Raw genomic sequence first — 21,690 nt, 5'->3', positions numbered from 1 at the left:
CCTGCCTCAGCCGCCTCGGGGTGAGACCCAGAGGAAGGAAGTTTGTGTGAAATTTGGGCACTGAAGCAAGTCTTCCTACTTGATGGGAATGGAGCCCGTGGGGTGCGAGCCCCTAGCAAAGGCCTGAGAGCATGGTCCAGAGCAAACCATCCGGCTTCTCTGTAAAGTTTTCCTCCTGGAGGGCCAGAGCCAGCCTGCTTTGGGATGCAAGGTCGGGGCAGAACCTTCTCTTCCACAAGCCCAGATTCCTCCCCTGCTGTTAGCCCTTGGCCACCAACCCCCGGGGATGCATTTCCTTCACTTGTCTCTGCCAGAACCCACAAGAGAAATTCACTCCACATGGGAAATCTGAAATTGGATGTCAAATATCATCATCCCATAAGTTCAACAGAGTAGCCACATTACAGGGGTCCCGTCAAGCCCTCTTGTTCCTTAGCCAACACCTTCAGTTCCAGAACTTTGATCAAGCTTTCAAGGACTCAGACCCTTCCTTTGCCTAGGCCCTAGGCTATTTGGCATGCAGCCCGTCAAGTTGCCAACTGCCATCTGGGACTCGTGAAGGTTAAGCCCAGTTTGAGTGTTTAATATCCTGTCACTGAGAGATGCCGCCTGGTCCACCTGCTGATACCAGGGCCCTTGCTGACACAGGCCTACGAGACCCACCGGCCACAGGATGGGCCTCCCTGTGCCAGGTGGCCCTGGCCGGACTGTGGCAGAGACTAGCAGATGCTGCTGTGCCCTGGGGTTGAAGGCAGCCTATTTCAACTTGGGCACAGTGAGCTCAGATTCAGCTCTTGCTACCAGAACGCACCTCACTTTGCGTGCACTTCTAATGAGGCAGCACACATGCGCACACACAAGCTGTTCAACTCTGGACACACTGCTGCTCTCCAGCAAGAGAGGATTTCAAGGGGGTATTTTTATAAGGAAGAAATGACATAAGCGTCTGTCTTTGTTATTTAAATTTCATGAAAATCAACTATAGATGGTGTGTAATTGAGCACAGAATAGGGCCCAGAATATATTCTGAACGAAAGGCAGCCCTTTTATCAGGTTATATATGAAGAAAAGAAAGTCAGAGAAAAGCAAAATCTCCTTGCAAAATAATGAACTATTTGAAGGAATAAAAAAGAGACTGGGGATCAAGCACGGCTAGGAGGGTATTTAGGGGGCTTGTTTTGAGAAGTCGCTGGGACTGGGGTTTAGACATGGGGTGGGTTGCGGTCATTATCAGTTGACTTGTGCTCAGAATCAGGCCATATACAGAACTTTTACCAGGAACCAGGGCCAGGCAAGTGAAGAGATGAGAGCTCCCACGATTGGCAGGGTGACCCAGGTCATGTAGGAGGACAGGAGGGGCTGTAGATCCTGAAAGGACACCTCCCCGAGGCCTTCCTCCCCACTACCCTCTGCTCTCTGTACCCTGTGGTCCCCAGAGGCAGCACACTGGGGTGGCCAGGTGCCCAGGTGATAAACCAGAGCTGGTCTGGGGCCTGACTCAGGCAGCCTGGTGGCAGCATGCGGTTAGGAGCCGGCCTAACTCAGGAAGAGGTGGTCACTGACGCTGCACTGACTTGGTCACAAATGGGCCCCTTCTCCAGCACCTGCAAAGGGGGAGGCTGACCCTAGTATCCCCCAAGCACCCCACTTTGTGTGCCAACACAGCTCCTCCCCACTTTTTCACTCACCAGGTGTATACCTGGGCCTAAGACTTTCCTTCTCTGAACCTCCATGATCGCCTAACAGGGACCGTAATGTCACCTGAATGGGCTGCTGTGAGGATAATATAGGAAACAGTGCCTAGTACCGTGCCTGCCGCTCACTCCCTTCTCCCACCCCCTTCCCATGCAGCCTGCTTTCCTCCCCCCTGCCCTGCAGCTAGATCTCTCTTTGAGACAGGAGCAGCCCAAGGCCTGACTCTAGTGGACACCCTCTAACTTAGGGAGCCAGCAACTTCACAGAGAGTGCCTAGAGCGCCATCAGCAGAAAACAGCCACACTTCTGCTATTGCCCCTCTTGGTGCTACTGCCACAGGAAGCAGGGACCGGGTCACTGATGTCTGCCCTCCACGCAGCCCCCAGAACACCCTTATCTACTCTCCTTCATATCTGGAGCACCACCTGTGTGCCTGGTGGTACCTCGTCCCAAATATCCTTCCTGGCACAGTCTTGTGAGAAGATTAACTCCAGCTTCCTTCCCAGACAGAGCAAGGTTACCCAGCCCAGAGTTAGGTGTTCCTGCAGCCCCCGAGCTCCTGCCCAGGACTCGGCTGTCCTAGTTATAGTCACACTGAATTGCAATCGCCTTGACTGTCGTCCCCACTGACCATCAATGTCGAATACCGAGTACATGCACGGGCCTGGGTACTCAGTAGGTGCCACATCAGTGAAGAGAAGCAGCTCTTGCTCTGAAAGTATGGGCACCTCTCCAGCGAATATGAGATGGGTTGGCTGAACATTGGGATCTTCGAACTGGAGCGGAGCGCTGACCACACAGCTAGGAGAGGGGACGGAGCGCCATCTACTGGCAGTTTCGCAGGCTGGCAGGAAAGGGCCGACCCAGCGGCGAGAACCTGGGCATCTCGAGGACTGCCCCTCTGATGTGTGATGTCAACTTGTTTGAGAAGCTGCTCCGGAGTCCACGCAGCCAACACTCTACACACTGCCTCGAAATCACCAGCAGACTTGGCTGCCTCATTGAGAAAAGAAAGCCGGGGCCCGAAAGTGATTGCAAGTCCTGAATTACACTAAGAATATCCAGAAATGGACTTCTCTTCCACCGGCTTCTCCAGAGCAGGAATTCCCCTGAAACACTTCATCACGGGGACTTTGGCAGAAGTCAATGACGGTAGTTACTGCAGAGCTGAGGCCAGGGCCTGCTCCCTGGGGGACCAGCAGGCTTTGGGTTCAAACAGACCTAGTGCAAATGCCAACTTTGCTGTGTGACTGAGGGCAAGGTACCCTTTCTATGCCTTAGTTTCTCCATCTGTAAAACAAGCCCTATGACAATACCTCCCCTAAATGGTTACTATGAAGATGGAAAATCATCTATAATCCAGATGTCCAAATAGCATGAGCCCCACCAGCCTCCCCCTCCTTGCTCCTGCTGCAGCCAGCTTCTGTCAGGGTCCCTCCCCAGTGTTTCCAGAAGTCTTCAGGCTGAGTACACCCTTCCCCAAAGTCCTGGTGCTGTAATTCTCTCGGCCCACCTCCTAACTCAAGTTCTCCACTCATTCTCCTTTTCTCCAGTGACCTCTTGACCCAGACTCCTCATCCCAGTTATGGCCAGGGCTACTCTCCCAACTAGGGCCAGAATTATCTGAAAGAATGGCAAAAGGGATCCACAGAGTGCAATAGAAAATCCCAAACTAGCTTTTGGATGTGACCAGGCTCACAGTCCCCACCTCAGGCTCCTCCTGACCCTCTCTCTCTGGGCTACCCCTCCTGGATAAGCAAGAGCCCCAGCCATGGTGCCTCTTCTCAATTCCAGGAACCCCCTGTTTTTAATTTTTTCTGCAAGTATACTGGCCAGAGACACAATTCTGCCCTGAAGGAAGACAACTTTTCATGTGATTATACTAAACAAAACTCTCAAGTGTTTTTTCTTTTGTTCCTGAAACCTCTCCATCCCCAGACAACATTTTGGCCTTCTCTATATAAAATAAAATAAATAAAATAAAATAAATAAAAAAAATATCCTGTTAGTTATTTTTTTCTATTTTCAGAAAACAAAGGACTAGCCTGCTCTGAAAATTGTCTCCTACAGAAACTAAAAATCAAATAACAGTTAACTTTTTTTCTGTATGTCCTAGTGCAGGGGTCAGGAACCTATGGCTTGTGAGCCAGATGTGGCTCTTTTGATGGCTGCATCTGGCTTGCAGACAAATCTTTAATAAAAAAAAATAATATTAAAAATATAAAACATTCTCATGTATTATAATTCATTCATTTCCTACCGCTCATGTTCATGGTTGCGGGTGGCTGGAGCCAATCACAGCTGTCCTCCAGGACAACACCAAATTTTTATTGGATAATGTGTAAGGTACATGGGTCATTGTATGGCTCTCACAGAATTACATTTTAAAATATGTGGCGTTCATGGCTCTCTCAGCCAAAATGTTTCCTGACCCCTGTCCTAGAGTAAGAGCCTGCCGTCAGTCCTTCATCTGTTTTGCTTTGTTTATTTGTTTAAGTGAGAGGAAGAGAGATAGTGAGACGCACTCCTACATCAGCCCCAACCATGACCCACCCAGCAACCTCTGTCTGGGGAAAATGCTTGAAATAAGCAAGCTATTTTTAGTGCCTGAGGCTGATGAGCAGATGGTTGCTTCTCTTATGTGTCCTGGCCAGGAATAGAACCCAGTATATTCATACACTGGGCCAATGCTCTATCCACCAAGCCAACCAGCCAAGGCCCCTTCACCTGGTTGGTTTTTGTTTTTGTTTTTGACAGAGACAGGGAGAGAGAGTCAGAGAGATAGACAGGAAGGAAAAGAGATGAGAAGCATCAATTCTTCGTTGCAGCACCTTAGTTGTTCATTGATTACTTTCTCATATATGCCTTGACTGAAGGGCTACAGCAGAGCCAGTGACCCCTTGCTCAAGCCAGCAACCTTGGACTCAAGCCAGCGACCTTTGGGCTCAAGCCAGTGACCTTTGGGTTAAAGCCAGTGACCATGCGGTCATGGCTATGATCCCATGCTCAAGCCAGTGACCCCGCGCTCAAGCTGGTGAACCTGCGTTCAAGCCGGTGACCACAGGGTTTCAAACCTGAGTCCTCTGCACCCCAGTTCAATGCTCTATCCACTGTGCCACTGCTTGGTCAGGCCCCTTCACCTGTTTTAAGATCCTTTTAAACCTTCACAACACCCTTGGGTGGCAGTAACCATTTTGCCTCTGTTTTCTATAGGAGGAAAAAAATTATAATGAGGTTATGGGAGTCCCTCAGGGTCCCAGAGTTAGCAAGTGTCTGAAGCAATTTGAATGTCAATGCAGCTAAGTGTTTGCAACAAACATTAGAACAAATAATGAAGTTGTGACATTAATTATTCTAAAAATGACAACTTGATACAAAGTTGTATTCTTGATTTTTTTTTTGAATGCTAGTGTTGGCAAAACAGTTCATGCCAAAATTCCTCCAGGCCCTCACTCTTTGGAGTAAAGGATAAAGAAGAGGGAGGAGGTAAGACACAGTCCTATTCCCTCACAGTGTACCAGGGTTTCTGTCCACTGAAGGCTGAGATGGATTGAGTCAGTGCCACCAGGAGGGAGTGGGGACTCTAAAGGAGCAAGATGTGGGGGTCCTGGCCCTGAAAGAGAAGGGTCTCTACTGGGGTCCCAGCAAGTTAATTGAGTATGGGCCAGCCTACCCCACTGAGCATTCTACCCTCTACATATAAAGGCAAGAATCCAGCAATCATGGTCTTAGGTATTTACTCAAATGGGTTGAAAACTTACATCTGCATAAAAACCTGCACATGGATCTTTATAATAGCTTTATTTACAATTGCTAAAATTTGGAAGCAACCAAGACATCCTTCTGTACTTGACTGGATACATAAACTATGGACCATTCAGAAAGTGGAATATTGTTCAGTGCTAACGAGAAATGAGCTATCAGGCCGTAAAAAGACATGGAGGAAACTTAAATGCATGTTACTAAGCGAAACTGAAGCCAAACTGAAAAGACTATATACTTATGATTCTATCTATATGGCATAGTGGAAAAGACAAAACTGTGGGGACAATAAAAAGATTGGTGGCTGCTGGGTGTGAGGGTGAACAGGTGGAGCACAGAGGGTTTTTAGGGCAGTGAAACTATTCTGTGTGATACTATAATTGTGGACATATGTCACTGTTTATTTGTCAAAAATCCATAGAATGTAACTAACTGCTCACAAAAATGAGGGAATCAGGGAACGTGCAGATACTCCAGTACTTTCAGCCTTTTGTACAGCGCATTTTCACCAATGAAATAAAAGTTAGTCTTGCATCTCATTTGCATAATCAAACAATTTTCTTTGACTTGTTGTTTGTTTTTCTGATGTTTTTGTTTAATAAAAAAATTAAATGCTTCTTTTTTATCTTTTCATATTCATTTTGAAACATCCCCTAATTTTTTGTGAGCTGTGTGCAACACTAAGGGTGAACTTTAATGTGAACTACGGAGTTTCAGTGATATGATGTGTCAATGCAGGTTCATAGATTATAATACACGTGCCACTGGTGCTGGGTGTTGATAGTGGGGGTGCCCATGCATAGGGACCAGGAGTATCTGCGAAATCTCCATACTTCTGGCTCAGTTTTTGCTGTGAACACAAAACTGCTCTAAAAACCAAAGTCCATTAAAAAAACAACAGGCAAGGCCTTTAAACACACAAAAGTTGCCCAACAGTGCCCTCTAGCACCTACCAACTATAAGCTTTCTCATAGAGTAGGGCTTGGGTTTTTTTTAAATACTCGAGAGCAAGAGTTTAGAAGTTTCATTTCTCTGAGCCGCACTTATCAATAACCTATCTGTGCTGGGGGTTAGAGAGTAGGGAAGAAGGAAGGAAGGAAAGGCAGGCTGAGACTGGAACTCACCAAACCTGGTGTAGCCAGGATCCCAGGTGTCCAGGCAGACCAGATCAGGACTACACTAACTGCTCACAAAGGCCTGCCTAGGTTGAGCTGAAAACCCCTGGGCTTTAATTAAAGGGGTTGGAGGCATTTCATGGCCTGGCAACCCCACAGCAGTAAGGTTTGGCTCTGCATGGTTAAATCACCGCAGCCCTGGGCCTCACATAGAAATGCCATGGCTCTCCAAGCTGTGTCTCTGCTGGAGCTGAGCCCGGAGAGAGTATGTGCCCAGTCCAGTACCTGGTCAGCCAAGGGCAGGCAGAGGCCAACATATACAGCAGGGACACTTTGAGTCAAACAGCCCAATGGCCACCAAACAGAAATAACCACAGGTGACAGCCTCACCAGCCTAGCTGGTGATTTACACTTTGTGCAGTGACGCGGTCCCAGGGCACCTCTGGAAAAGCACTTGGAGAGAGAGCTCTGTAGGAAAGATTTTTCATTTTCTCATCGCTTTTCCATTTTCATGATCTAGTTCCGCCATGGGGCCAAAGGAAGGGGGAAATGCTCTTTATATTATATTCGTGGCCATGTGAAAAAGACATCTTTCCCTTGCCATTTGGTTTGGAATGAGGACGCACTTTTGTAAAGCATGTGTGAAAAATGTCATGCATGAAGGGTATGAAGTGTCTGTTGTCATGGCTCGGGCTAGTTTTGTAAAATATCATAAGACACGAAGAAAATTTAAAAGTAAGAAACCATTGGGGAGGACATGAGCTGCTTGTTTTAAGGACAGTGACACAAAGCATGACATCAGGGTTTAGAAAAGAAGAGGGAAGGTTAGAATATATGCTCATGTTTGCTGTGCTTACATCAAGACTATCAGGAAGAGCCCTGGCCAGTTGGCTCAGTGGATAGAGTATCGGCCTGGCATATGGATATCTTGGGCTCAGTTCCCAGTCAGGGCACACATGAGAAGTGACCATCTGCTTCTCTTCCTTTCTATCTCCCCCTTCTCTTTCTCTTCCCCTTCTACAGCCAGTGGCTCGATTGGTCCAAGTGTCGGCCTCAGGCAATGAGGATTGCTTGATTGATTCAAACATTGGCCTCAGACAGGGGTTGCCAGGTGGATCCGGTCAGCGTGCATGTGTGAGTCTATCTCCCTCCTCTCACTTAAAAAAGAAAAAAAAAAGAATATCAGGATGGACACACAGGAAACTTATTAACGCAGTTACTTGCTGGGAGAGGTGAAAGAGACTTTTCATGCTACTTTTTTCTATCTTTCCAAAAATTGTGAACTACAGTATGTGACTATATTACCTTTTTGAAACATTACATAAAAATAAAACAAGCAAAAAGGTTTTTACTTCATGAGCCTGCATCTTGGAACAAAGCTAGAACATTCAGAAAAATGTATATTTTGAAGAAAAAAAAATCTTAAAAATGAAACTTCCTCCTTCTAGCCATCCCTTTCTCTGCACCCAAAAATGGCCATTATCCACCCTCCGGTTCACAGCCACCTGCTTCTGTAGTGAACAATCCACTTTCAGGGAAGTCTTCCCTGCAGCTAATCCCCAGTGGTCATGCTACTGTTTTAGGCTTTTCCCTTGCTCTGCACTCTAACAAGGTGGAGGGCTGATTGTGGTGTTTTCCAACACAGCAGGTCAGAGAAGCCAGATTAACAGTCAGCCTCCCTCTGTGGGAATGAATCTATCTGTAGCTGGTGGGCCCAGCTCTGAGCTTGGGTGAAGTAAAAGCTTGTGAAGTCTTTTAAACTCTTGACAAGTATGCCAGTGGCCTAGGGAAGTAGGTTCAATTGTATGAAAAAATCTGGTCTCCCTTTTTTGTATAATAATAGAATGCTTCTTTTGTCACTGAGCTACCAGCCTCCCTTGCAGCTAGATCTAGCCACTGGCTAAAACCAGGCCAATAGGATGTGGGCAGAAGTGATGCGGGTGATTTCCAGGTCTTGACTCTAAAGGGAGAAAATGGTACCCCAGGCACCTGTGCAGAGGGCTGAGCAAGCAGCAGCCTGCTCTGTCCCCTGTGTCTCTCCCAACGTCTGGCTCCCTTGCACTTCTGGGTGAGCCTTTGCTTATGCACAGCCCTCTCTTGGGATGCCTGCTCTTCCATATTAATTTAGCCAACCCCTACTGGTTCTTCAAGACCTGGCCTTGGCACATGTACTTGAGAAAGCCCTCCTTTTCCCACCAAGTTGGTCTCAGCACTTTGTCAAAACTCCCTCGTGGTGTTATTGGCTGACACTTGTCTTAAAGCCTGTCTCCTGCACCAGCCTGAGTTTCCTTGAAGGTGGGGGTGTCTCATGAGCTCAGCCACTGCAGAGCCCATCTGGAGCTGGGTACAGAGGAGGCCAGTTCCCTCAGGATACAGTCTGCTCTTTGGGAAGAAGTCCAAAAGCCCCACTTGGAAACACACATCCACCAGAACCTGGCTCTAGAGGAAGGTAGCATGAGGTCCTGAAGCAGAGCAGATCTGCTCTGCTCCGTGTGTGGAGACAGCTATTAGTCCTTGTGCACTCAGAGCACATGTACACAGGGTGTGATTCTACCACCTGAGCCTCCTCTCCCCAGAACTCTCCAGAACATCTCTTTGTCCCAGACTGAAAAGCAGGTCATGTGGGATCTGTCATCCATTCCAAAGTGAGGTTTCTGTCTTTCACAGGTTTTTGAAATTCTGATTTGTATTAAATTGGTAAAGGAGAATTAAAAGAAGACAATTTGATTTTGCAAAACAAATTTACAAAGATTGCAGGAGGGCTTTTCCTTTGTTTTGGCTAAATCAAGACAGATGGCACCACCCCTGGTGACAACAGCTTCCTGAGGTGGCATTGGAGGCTCCTAGCTGTAGAGCTGGGCCGGGCTGCTTATAGCCTCTGTGATTTAGTATTCTTTCCAGGAAACCTGGGTCTTCTCCCAACTCATGATGATTGTCCCAGGTGCAGGAGGTGGTTTAAGGTGTGAGGGAACACCCAGTGTGGGCAGCACAGGCCTCTCAAAATCCCACTACTGGCGGCAATCCACACCGTGACCAATTTTCCTTGTGGGCATTTTCCAATAGTTTAAAGAAGCAAGCTTTTGTGAATTTTAAATTATAAATAATGTCAAAAGTTTGGAAATACTTCGAGCCTCTGAGTTTTGTGTGTCTACTCAATTGGGGGGTTCATAATTCTGTTCATGAACTCTGAGTCTGAGGCCTAAACCCACTAAAAGATGGTGCTTAATGGCGATCGGTTGGCCCCAGCTTTATTTAGAAGCTCATGGTAGGAAAACACAATAATAACATTAACCCATTTCCTGAAAATCTGTGACATCAGGGACACTGGAGGCGAGTGGCACAGAATCTAGCTTCCAGGCAGGAAATGGCAGATTTGGTGCCTGGCAAACATGGATGACCTGTCGACCTTCCTACTCACACCTCTCTGAGATCTGTATTATTGCAGCACAATCCACACTGCTGAGCATGTGGAATGTTTTGTTTTTTTTGTTTTTTTATTTATTGATGATTTTTTGAGAAAGAGAGAGAGAGAAACATTCATTTATTGTTTCACTTATTTATGCATTCACTAGTTGATTCTTGTATGTGCCCTTACTGGGGATTGAACCTGCAAACTTGGTGTATCAGAATGACTCTCTGACTAACTGAGCTACCCAGCCAGGGCCTGTGGAGTGTTATTTTAAATGAAGAATATTTCCTAGCCAGGGCACACAGGAGAAGCGCCCATCTGCTTCTCCACCCATCCCCCTCTCCTTTCTCTTTGTCTCTTTCTTCCCCTCTCACAGCCAGGACTCCATTGTAGCAAAGTTGGCCCAGACACTGAGGATGGCTCCATGGCCTCCACCTCAGGCACTAGAATGGCTCCTGTCGCATCAGAGCAATGGCCTAGGTAGGCAGAGCATTGCTCCCTGGTGGGCATGACTGGTGGATCCCGGTCAGGCACATGTGGGAGTCTGTCTGCCTCCTTGCTTCTCACTTCAGAAAAGTACAAAGAAAAAAAAAGAAGAATACTTCTATTAAACAATACAAATATGGAAAATTAAATTAATGAAACCTACAAGTTGAATTTCAGTGCTTTTTGTTTTGTATTATTACCAAGACATGTAAAATATTTTATTCAACCCGATTTGGTTGATTGTGACCATCAATCATAAATTTTGTCTTCAGATAACTGGGGTTTTTTTTTGACAGAGACAGAGAGAGTCAGAGAGAGGGGCAGCTAGGGACAGACAGACAGGAAGGGAAAGAGATGAGAAGCATCAATTCTTCGTTGCGGCATCTTAGTTGTTCTTTGATTGCTTGTTAATTGATTGCTTTCTCATATATGCCTTGACTGGGAAGCTACAGCAGAGGGAATGACCCCTTGCTCAAGCCAGAGACTTTGGGCTCAAGACAGCGACCTTAGGCTTCAAGCCAGTGACTTTTGGGCTCAAGCCAATGACCGTGAGGTCACGTCTATGATCCCATGCTCAAGTCAGCGACCCCACGCCAAGCTGGTGAGCCCACGCTCAAGCTGGTGACCTTGAGGTTTTGAACCTGGGTCCTCTACACTCCAGTTTGATGCTCCATCTACTGCACCACCACCTAGTCAGGCATCTTTAGATAATATTTTTTTGGGAAACCGGATATCCACATGAAGTTGACCCTTAAACCATATATAAACATCAACTCAAAATGAATTAAAGATCTAAATATATGACCAAAAACTATAAAACTCTTAGAAGAAAAGTTTTATGACACTGGATTTGGCAATGATTTCTTGGATATCATTAGATATCTTGGCTACCTTCTACTTTTCAGCAAAAGTACAAACAACAAAAGTAAAAACAGGCACAATGAACTACAACAAAATTTAAAACTTCTGTGCATCAAAGGACACAATCAACAGGTAAAAAGATGACATACAGAATGGAAAAAAATTTGTAAATCCTATATCTGATAATAGGTTACTATCCAGACTATATAAATAATCCCTACAACTTAACAGCAGATTAAACAACTAACTCAATTAAAACATGGGCAAAGACCTAAGTAAATATTTTGCCAATGAAGATATGCAAATGGCCAACGAGCATATGAAAAAATATTCAACATCAGTAATCCTCATGGAAATGCAAGTTAGAACCATAGTGAGACATCATCTCATATCCATTAGGATGGCTACTATAAAAAAACCCAGAAAAGTACAAGTGTCGACGCAGATGTGAAGAAACTGGAACCTATGTGCTTTGCTGGTAGGAATATAAAATGTCCAGCCACATGGAAAAAGTGTGGTGCTTCCTCAAAAAATGGAACAGAATTACCATAGAATCCAGCAATCTCACTTCTGGGCATATAGCCAAATAAACGAAAGCAAGAAGTTAACAGATATCTGTACACCATATACATAGTAGCATCATTCACAATGGCCAAAAGGTGGAAGGATCCGTGTCCATCAGCAGACAAATGGATAAAGAAAAGTGGCATTTCCATACAGTGGAATATTATTCAGCCTTAAAAATGGAAGGAAATTCAGCCTGACCGGTGGTGGTGCAGTGGATAGAGCGTTGACCTGGAATGCTGAGGTTCTAGTTCCTAAACCCCAAAGTCTCTGTCTTGAGTGCAGGCTCATCTGGCTTGAGGATAGGCTCACCAAATCAAGCGTGAGGTTGCTGGCTTGAGCATGGCATCATCGACATGATCCCAAGGTCACTGGCTTGAACCCAAAGGTCGCTGGGTTGAGGCCAAGGTTGCTGGCTTGAACAAGAGGTCACTGGCTCGGCTGGAGCACCCCCCCCATCATGGCACATATGAAAAGCAATCAATGAACAACTAAAGTGACACAATTATTTCTCTCCCTCCTTGTCCCTCTCTTTCTCTCTCAAGAAGAAAGAAAGAAAGAAAGAAAGAAAGAAAGAAAGAAAGAAAGAAAGAAAGAAAGAAAATTCAAACACATCTATGACATGTATGTTGCAAGATCAATCTTAAAAAAATTATGCTAAGTGAAACAAGCCAGTCACAAAAAGACAAATACTACAGTGTGTCCGTAAAGTCATGGTGCACTTTTGACCGGTCACAGAAAAGCAACAAAAGACGATAGAAATGTGAAATATGCACCAAATAAAAGAAAACCCTCCCAGTTTCTGTAGGATATGTGGCAGCATGTGCGCATGCACAGATGATGACGTAACACCATGTATACAGCGGAGCAGCCCACGGCCATGCCAGTCGAGATGTGCACGGTACAGAGGAAAGTTCACTGTGTTCTGTGGCTCGCTAAATTTGAATCCATGACCAAAGTGCAACGTGAATATCGGCGCATTTATAACAAAGTGCCACCACATAGGAATAACATTATTGGGTGGGATAAGCAGTTGAAGGAAACAGGCAGTTTGGTGGAGAAACCCCGTTTTGGTAGGCCATCAGTCAGTGATGAGTCTGTAGAGGCTATATGGGATAGCTACCTAAGGAGCCCTAAAAAATCTGTGCGTGAGCCACATCGAACTGCACTGAATAGGTATGAAACTGGGAGACTTTTCCTTTTATTGGATGCAGATTTCACATTTCTATCATCTTTTGTTGCTTTTCTGTGACCGGTCAAAAGTGCACCATGACTTTATGAACACACTGTATATAATTCCACTTGTTTGAGATAACTAGAATAGTCAAACCTGTAGAAACAAAATATTGGCATGGTGGTTTCTAGGTGCTGGAGGGAGAGGGTAGAGGGGCAGTGCTGCTCAGTGGGTAGAGGGTTTCAGTTTTGCAAGACAGATAAGGGTTCTGAAGATTGGTGCACAACATTGTGAATATACTTAACCCTGCTGACCTGTATTCCTTAAAAATGTCGCTAAAATGGGCCATTTTAAGTAACAAAATAACTTTATTTTATAATCATGCGATGGGCATTATTTGCAGAGGGACAGTTGCTTTTCCTCCCCTGTGGCTGTCATGTCTGTATGGAGGACCGGGAAGGCACCAGGCGCCACCTACAGTCCCACAGAGAGTTTGTCACGGTATGTTAAAGATCTGCCTTTGAAGACATGCTAATTTCAGAATATGCTTTATTCCTCATTTTTGGTTAAAAGTATTTATACTAGGCTTTTACCTCACTTAATTGAAAACAGAAAGTCCACATTTGATGTGTGTTGTACTATGTTTGAGGCTGTCTTTCCAGGCCAGTTGCATTCTTTAAATAAATTCAGGCTGTGTTTTTTCAATACCAGTTCTAGACTGAAAAAGAAAGAAGCCCTTGGCAAGTCCTTCTGACCAAGTGAAAACTGACTTCTCTCTCAAAGTATTAAATGAAGATATTGACTATAGGGCAGGAAACAGGGATGGGCAGGCGTGATTCTCCCATTCTACAGATGAGGACACTGAGGGCCAGAGAGGCAAAGTGTGTCCATGGTGGAACTAAGGCTGGGCTGCCCATGAACCCTCCCTCCCTGCCCTCTGTCCCTCTGATGCAGTCAGTGAAGATAGAGCAGGCAGCATGCAGGCCAGGGAAACAGCCTAAGGGACAGCCTTTTAGCTTAGTGGATAGAAAGAGGTCAAAAGTGTAAGCTACTTGCTGGGCTTACTGGCATCCGCTACACATGGCCTGACCATCGCATCCCAAGGTAAGAGCCAGGAAAGCCCAAAAAGTTGTCAGGCACCCCAGGTATCAGTCAGGGCTCCAGGCATTATTGGATTTAGCATTTAGTGAAATTGACATGTATTAAAATTTTTGAACAATAATGAAATTGAGCTTGGCATTGACTCCTGGAATAGGGGAGGGAGAATGGGCCAGAACGGTAACAGCTACTCATGTGTCCTCCTCTCACCATTTCTTGCACCTCAGCAGACAGAGGCCACCCAGGTTGTGATGGCCAGCCCCACCTCTGGAGAGAAATGCCATAGGAGTTAGCAATCAAGGTCACCACTGATTTCCCACCAGGGTTTGGGTCAGGAGACTAGTAGAGCTGGTCAAACCCTGGTTGGTGGGGTGCAGTTAACAGACACTGAGAATCCTGTGAGAACTGCTGCTGACCAAGCAAGAATACTATGTCTCCATTTCTTTCCAGTGGCTTGGCATGTCAGCACTGAAGGTGACCACCACTCCTTGAGGGTCCTTCATCAGGCTGGCCAGCAAGCCTCAAACTTTGGATCACTGCCACAATCCCAGGCTCAAGTTTGCACCCTGTGCCTTTGTTGTTGCTGATGACGTGTGGTTCTCAAATTCCAGGATTCTCACTCCTTGCGTTGGGTTTTATTCAGTGATTCTGTCAGGAACTTGGCTGAAATTGTTTTTCCACTCCCACAGGGACCCATATAGAGGATCTTGGCCTTTAGCATTTCCATCTGCTGACAGCAGGCCTACCGGAGCCCACGCCAGTGAGTCTGGGACTGCACTATTGTCAGGGCAATGCATTGTTGTTTTGAAATTCAAGCACCATTCCTTTTGTTATTCTTATTAGCCTATAGAGCCAGTTCCAGAAGATAGGGCTCTGACTCCCACCTCCCTCCACCAGGTACCATCTCACGTATCATCATTTTCCACCTGGCCAACTCCAAACCATCCTGCAGGACTCAGCACAAGTGGTCCTCTCCTCCAGGAGGCCCACCTGGGAGCCCTCTCCATCTCTGGTGGGTTAGGTGCCCTTCCTGGAGTTCAAGGTCCTGTGCATCCCCCCTCACAGCACTCCCCTCCACGAGTTACAGGTGCTTTTTTTCTTACCTGGGAGCTCAGTGGAAACACAGAGCATTCTGTCTAGATGATCAGAGTAATACCTGCTCCATCCATATTTTGAGCACTAACTACACATGAGGCCCTGGCCTGGGCTAAAGTGCTTTGCATGCATTTCCTCACTCGGCTCCCCCTCTGTAGAGAGGATCATCATCACTCCGTTTTACAGACAAGGGAGCAAACCTAGCTTCTCATCCTGGCCGTGCTGTGTACTAAGTCTCTGTCTTAGCGCAGGTCACTGAACCTTTCTGAGCCCGCCTGTGCTGGCACTGCTGCCCCCTGGCCTTATGCTCTGACTTCCTGCTTTATCTCCATGCTCAGTGGGTCAGTGTCCTCTGGTGAGTTTGCTGTAGATTCACATGGGGCCATTTCAGGGCATCTGAGTCAGAGAAGCAAAGACCCTTTCCTCATTCCACTCTGAGCACTGGGCCTTCCTCACGCTCTCATCCTCAGCACTCCCATGAATGGCACTGGCTGACTTTCACCGTCTTTAACTTCCACCTCCCAGAGCTGAACACTGGGTTTAGGGATGCTGCCACCTGGTGGCCACAGGCCATCAGAATGTAGGGAAAAGGGTAGCACACTGGCTTGGTAGGTTAGAATTCAAGCCCTCTCTCTGCTTAGAGTACTGCCAGCAGCCAGCTGTAACACGTATTTGGAGAAGGCAAGGCGGATAGATTCCAGAGAGCACCACCCGTCAGACGCAATAGCTTCACGGTTAAACCCAAGAGTCCCCCCAGACCTGGGTCCAAGTCCTGGTTCTGACACTTTCCAGACATGTGCCCTTGGGCTAATCAGCTAATCACTGTGAGTCTCAGCTTCCTCATCTGTAAAGTGGGTAGCCTGCCCCTCCTGTGTTCAGGCCACATTCTCCAACAATAACCTGGAGATTCTTTCTAGAGCACCCTTTTGATTTCATTATTGTTAAGAAGGGAATTGCTATTGAACTCACACAAACTATGTATTCAACTCCAAAATTACGTTTGTTTTAAGCAAAACTGGAGCCTTCTGAAAACTTGGGGTTTATGCAGGCTGTGAGACTACTCTGCCAGGTCCTCTGCGCGGGTGCCTCTTCACTCTGTTCTACTGTTAAGGGTTCTCCCAAGAGCGGATCTCATTTAGCCCTCAAGCAACAAGTTACCCCCATTTTACAGAACAGAAATTAGGTTTGGAGAGGCTGAGTAACTTGTTGAGGTCACGTAGTTGCTACAAGAAGGAGCCAAATCTCTCTGACCCCAGAGTCCTCGCCTGCCCACCACTGTAGAAAACCCCAGAAGCTGTTGTTCTGTCCCTGGGTTCTCCAGTGAGCACATGACAGGGGCCATCTGTTTGCTGATGTCTGCACCCCAGGGTCCTGACACCAGCTGGAGGAGGCCATCCTAGCCCAGCAGAGTGGATCCAGCACCGCCACGCCCCCTGCTTTTGCCCCACTTTCTTCTGGCCTTTGGAAGATGCAGCTTTGGCAGGCCTTCCTTCTGCCAGATGAACTGCCTGTCAGTTTCAGTTCTCTCTCTCGCTGGGAACTGTTCTAAACCGAGTTACATAGGGGTCATGAGCACATCTCTTCTGCCCACTCACTATCTCATTCCAGGGCTGGGAGTGCAGATGTAGCCCTCCTCTCACTGCTGCAGGGGGCAGTGGGGAGGAGGTTCCCATCCCCAAGGGAGGCAACTAAGGCCCAGACAGGGACAGGACTCAACTGAGGCCACACACGCAAGGGGAGCAAAGCCCCTTCCAGGCTTCTGCCTGTGGCCCGCTGCCCTTCGCTTCTGGTGGGCAGGAACACCTGAGTGTCATTGAGACTGGCAGGTAGTAAGGAGGAGGCCCCTTCCTGTGGTCCGGAGACACTCACCTGGCCTGGCAGTCTGGGCCAGGGAGACACGTGGGCAGAGAGGAAAGGCTGTGGAATATGGCCAGCCACCTTCCACTCAGCAGGCTCAGCCCCATCTGCGTTCACAGCCCTTGAGGCCCCTCAGAGTGGCCATATGGGCTTTTGTTTATCCATCCATCCATCAAGGAGGTACAGCTGTCTGTACTGAGAGTGGGTATGGTGCTGGCAAGAGCCCTGGGCCAATCAGCAGGCCTGAAATTCTGCTAGTGGAGCCAGTGCCTAGAAGTAGAATGCCATGGATGAGGCAGAGACCAAGGTCACGCTTCTATAAGCCAAGGAAGGCTAAAGATTGCCAGCAGACTAATAGAAGCAGGGTGGGAGGCCTGGGACAGACTGTCTTTCAAACTCCCACCCCCCAAAGGAATCAACTACCAGACAATACATTTCTGCTGTTTAAGCCACCCAATTTGTGGTGCTTTGTTACAGCAGCCCTAGGAAACTGATATATCCACCAATACTTCTGTACAGACGTATTCGCTATTCTGACCTCTATTGCCACAGACTAGTCCTGCCTGCTCTTGTGTTTCATAGAAATGGAATCATATCATCTGTATCATTTGTGCCTGGTTATTTTCACTTTGCATATGGTTTTGAGCTTCAGCTACATTGTCTATGCATCATCAGTTCATTCTCTTTGTATTGCTGTGTAGTGTTTAATCGTACATGTTACACAATTTGTTCACTCATTTTCCTGTTAATGGAAATTCGTGTTGTTTCCAGGTTTGGGGTAATGCTTGGTTTGCTCCAGGGGCAGATACAGTTCCTATCTTTGGGGGAGCTGGTTCCCTGGGGGGTCCTCGGTGGTGTCACACTGGCCGGGGAGCTGTTTTCAGAGTTCTCTGTTTTTCCTTCTTAGTTACTAAGCAACCAACTAGAGTTTAAATGCTCAGAATAGTGGAAGCAGGCTAGGAGCTCTGAATAGTTCCCAGAGTGGCTTAAATTCAGTTGTCCTCTGGTGTATGACCTGCTTAGACCTCTGGGACCACAAAGGTCACCCATGAGGGGTGAGTAAGCAGTGACTCTGGGGGCAGTAAGGCAAAGTGGGGAGGCACCTGCTGGTTGACAGAGGTGGCCTGGCCTGGACCACTCACCTGTATACCCTCCAAGGAGGTGCTCTGCCCCCACCCACCTGGCAGCAGAAAAGAACATGGCTGGTGCCCTGGACACAGCTCTCAGGGTCCTGGGGATGGCCCATAGAGACTGGCCAACTGGAAACCAGGAGGGAGCCCGTCTATCGGGGGGCCTCTCTTAGCAGGGGTCCCAGGCTAAATTTCTCAACCTTTCAGCTGTGGGATTGCACTTTTACAATAAGAAATCACACTTTCATTTTCTTTTCTAGAAGGAAAAAGCAAGGAAGGAACAAACCTGATGAGTATTCTGACACATCATGTCCCTGAACCGCAGCCATATTGCCATTCTCAGGAGTACTCCCTACTAGGACCCACTTCCTCCTGAGAGCTCCTAGCAAAAGAGCCAGAGCCAGAGGTGCCCTTAGAGGTAAGGCAGGTGGAAGGTAGAAGGATTTGAACTCACAGCGAGGGGAGGGGGCCAGGTGGGGTTAGGAGAGGCCCGGCTCGCTTCTTGCCAGGTGCACACCCAACAGTGGCTACCTCTCCTCTTGTTCCAGGGCAGTGTCGGCAGGGCTGGGTTTCTGCTTCCCAAAGAACAGCTAGAGTCCTGGAGACATGAGTCACAGCTGCTCTGGCGAGGATTTCTGAAAGCTCTGGAGTGCTCAGAGAACAAGGGCACACAAGCAGTGGTGAACCCTTGTTTCTGAGGGATTCTCTTCGGGTCCCTGGGCCATGGTATTGGTTCCTTCCTATGAGTGAACTCTGAGTTTCTGCTCAACCCAGCTGTCCTGGACCCAGCTTATAGCACACGCCTCGGGAAGAGGCTTTCTGCAGGTTGGAGCCAGAGGGGGATGTGGATGGAGGTATGTATGTGTGTATGTGGTTAGGGAGAAGGGGGGTCCTGAGGGATCCACCCCCTACCATCAGACTGGAAGATTCTCACCATTAGCAGATTCCTTCAATAGGCAGGAGGGGCACAGTTGGGGGCTCAGAGGGACATTGAGCCTTTACCACATGTGACAGGTTTCCTGTCCCATAGCCTTTAAGAACTAGAGTCCAAGTTGGGGTCTATCTAAACTTGATTTCATGTGTGTGAGCTTCTCATTTAGTCATCTGGCTGGCCAGTGTGCCCCGGACACTTGCTGTAGCCAGGCCCTCGCTGCACTGGGCAATGGAACACAGGCAGCGTGGCTTCTCAGACCACACACCCTGCCCTTGAAAGGCCTCTGGGACACAGGAGGACAGGAGCTGAGGGAGGACAGGGCAAGGACTCACAGATCCAAGTACCCCAGGTTGGGGGTTCTTCTTGCTGTGGGGGGTCAGAGGGCAGAAAGAGGGAAAGAGCTCCCTAGAAGAGGTCATGTTTGAATGAGGCCTTTGAAGAAGAGCCATACCTGGACACAGTTTGGGATGAAAGATACATTCTCGACAGAGAGAATTGTGCAAGCAAAAGCCTGGGGTCAGGAAAATATGTAAGTAGTTGTTCAAATCCACCCAGCCTGTTGAAGGGTGGTTTCTGTTGAAGGTGGGGACAGGTCCCAGGCCACATGCAGAGGATAGCTATGGTAGAGAGTTTGTGTTCCTCAAATTCATGCAGGAACAAAGCTGATCACTGTAAGTAGCCTTCCCACATGTGCCAATGAGATTCTAAAGCACAAATTACTAGAGATGGAGGAGTTGCTGGGACAGTGTGTGTGTCTCACACTGTGGCAGATATTGCCAGTGGCCCTCTGTGGAGCCCTGGTCAGTTCTTGAGCAAGAAACCTTCCTCGTCAGGATCTGTCTTCTGCCCCAAACAACGAGGATGGGATACTCATGGCGTTCAGACTCAGAAGTACTTAGCTTTCCATGGGAAGGTGCTAGCTGTTTTTAGCCCTCCTTTGGGTCCCCAGGCAGCCTTTCTGATTTCTCAGGAGTAGTCAGGGGTCCCCTTCTCTGCCCCCGCCCCATGTGCCTGATGCCAGAAGCTTCTGTCTCTCCCACCAGCTGGGTGCTTGGGAGAGCGAGGGCTTTTCTCTGACATCTGCTTAACCCCATCTGCTTAAACCCAGCAGCTGCTCGGGGGGGGGGGGGGCTCAGCAAGGGTTTGTCATGGGACTGCCAGATATGAGAAAGGTGTGTCCTATCTGTCTGTACTTCCCTTTCCATGAAACATGTCAAACCATCCTCACATACAATAGGGCACCAGACCTTACCTGGCATGTTGGGATGCATTATACTTTGCATAGACAAGGTCAGGCATACCTATATTACAGAAAAGAAAAGGACAACTCAGAGGGCAGGTGGCATGCCCCACTCACAGAGCCTGGGGAAATGAAGCTGGGGCTAGCGCACATGGACCTTGGCTATATCCTGGCTTGTCCGGAATAGTGGTATCCACATCGGTGCTTGGCTCTGTTTGGCTGGAGGTGGTCTGGGGTCCCTGAGGTGGGCAAGTGTGTCTATGCTCAGGGAGTCAGCGTGTCTGTGTTCTATCCTTCCCAGGCTCCTGTCCATGGAAGGACCTTTCACAGTCCTGCGGGTGAGCCTGCACCACCCCACCCAGGGCCCTGCCATCTTTGCCACTGTCCCACTGAGGCTGCAGCAGAACACTAGCCCACTGCTGATAGGGCAGGGCAGAACGCCCATCTCAAGCTGCATCTCTCCCGCCTGTCCTGCCAACACCTGTCCCTGGAGCCCTACAGGGAGAAGAGCAGCGCTCTGCTGACCTTCAACCTCAAGGTCCTGAGTCGCAGGAGCTATGTGTGGGTCAACAGGCTGACTCTGAGGTTCCTGGAACAGGTCCCCCTGAGCACCATCCACAGAGTTGCCTTCTGTGGCATCCAGATGGTGGTCCGTGTAGAAGGAGGCACCTCCCTGGAGCGCTTTGTCTGCTGTTTCCATGTCAGCCCCTCATCCTTGATTTATAGACTCCAAGCTGAGGAGACTGATGAATGGAAAGACATCCCCAAGGAACCACCTGCCCGAGGTTCAGAGCTGCTAGCTCTGGGTCACTTGGACTCTCTCCATGGCCCTTCCCAGACTGGGGACAGCTCACCCCAGCCAAGCACTGGAGAAGGAATAGAAATCCAGCTCCAGAAGGAGCCCGCAGACAGCGCGCTCTGCTAACCCTGTCACTGCCACCTAGAGCATGCCTTGGCTGAAACAGGACTTGAAATATTCGAGCTTCATCATGCGATGTTGATAAGCAAGGCCTGCCTGGCTAATAATGAACCCATTCTGCAAATATAAACTGCTTGGGGTGGGGGGAGCTCCCTCCCCGGTTCCAGCTCTGCAAGGCAACGGGAACTTCATATACTTTTAGAGGCCCTGAGGGGTTCTAGGAACTCCTCTCAGCGTTTTACCCACATTTCACAGTCTTGTCTGACTAGGAGTTACTTTATGTTGCTAATTTTGTGTGCCGCTTAAGAGCTGAGTTTGAGGTTGCAGCAGGAATGCGCAGACACATGTAAC

General features: G+C 48.0%; 1 protein-coding gene across 1 annotated transcript; it reads left to right on the top strand.

The window, feature by feature from the left end:
• Positions 1–18,964: 18,964 nt before the first annotated feature.
• On the top strand, positions 18,965–21,345 carry TIFAB (TIFA inhibitor). The gene is given in 3 exon segments (XM_066276776.1): positions 18,965–19,100; positions 20,722–20,846; positions 20,849–21,345. Coding segments are annotated over 2 exon segments (612 nt in total). The 5' UTR covers positions 18,965–19,100; positions 20,722–20,731.
• The last annotated feature ends 345 nt before the right edge of the window (positions 21,346–21,690 follow it).

Source organism: Saccopteryx bilineata, chromosome 4 (genome assembly GCF_036850765.1).
Source record: "Saccopteryx bilineata isolate mSacBil1 chromosome 4, mSacBil1_pri_phased_curated, whole genome shotgun sequence".
Classification (NCBI taxonomy): domain Eukaryota; kingdom Metazoa; phylum Chordata; class Mammalia; order Chiroptera; family Emballonuridae; genus Saccopteryx; species Saccopteryx bilineata.
The sequence above is the reverse complement of the archived record's forward strand: the minus strand, read 5'-3'. Positions and strand labels throughout refer to the sequence as shown.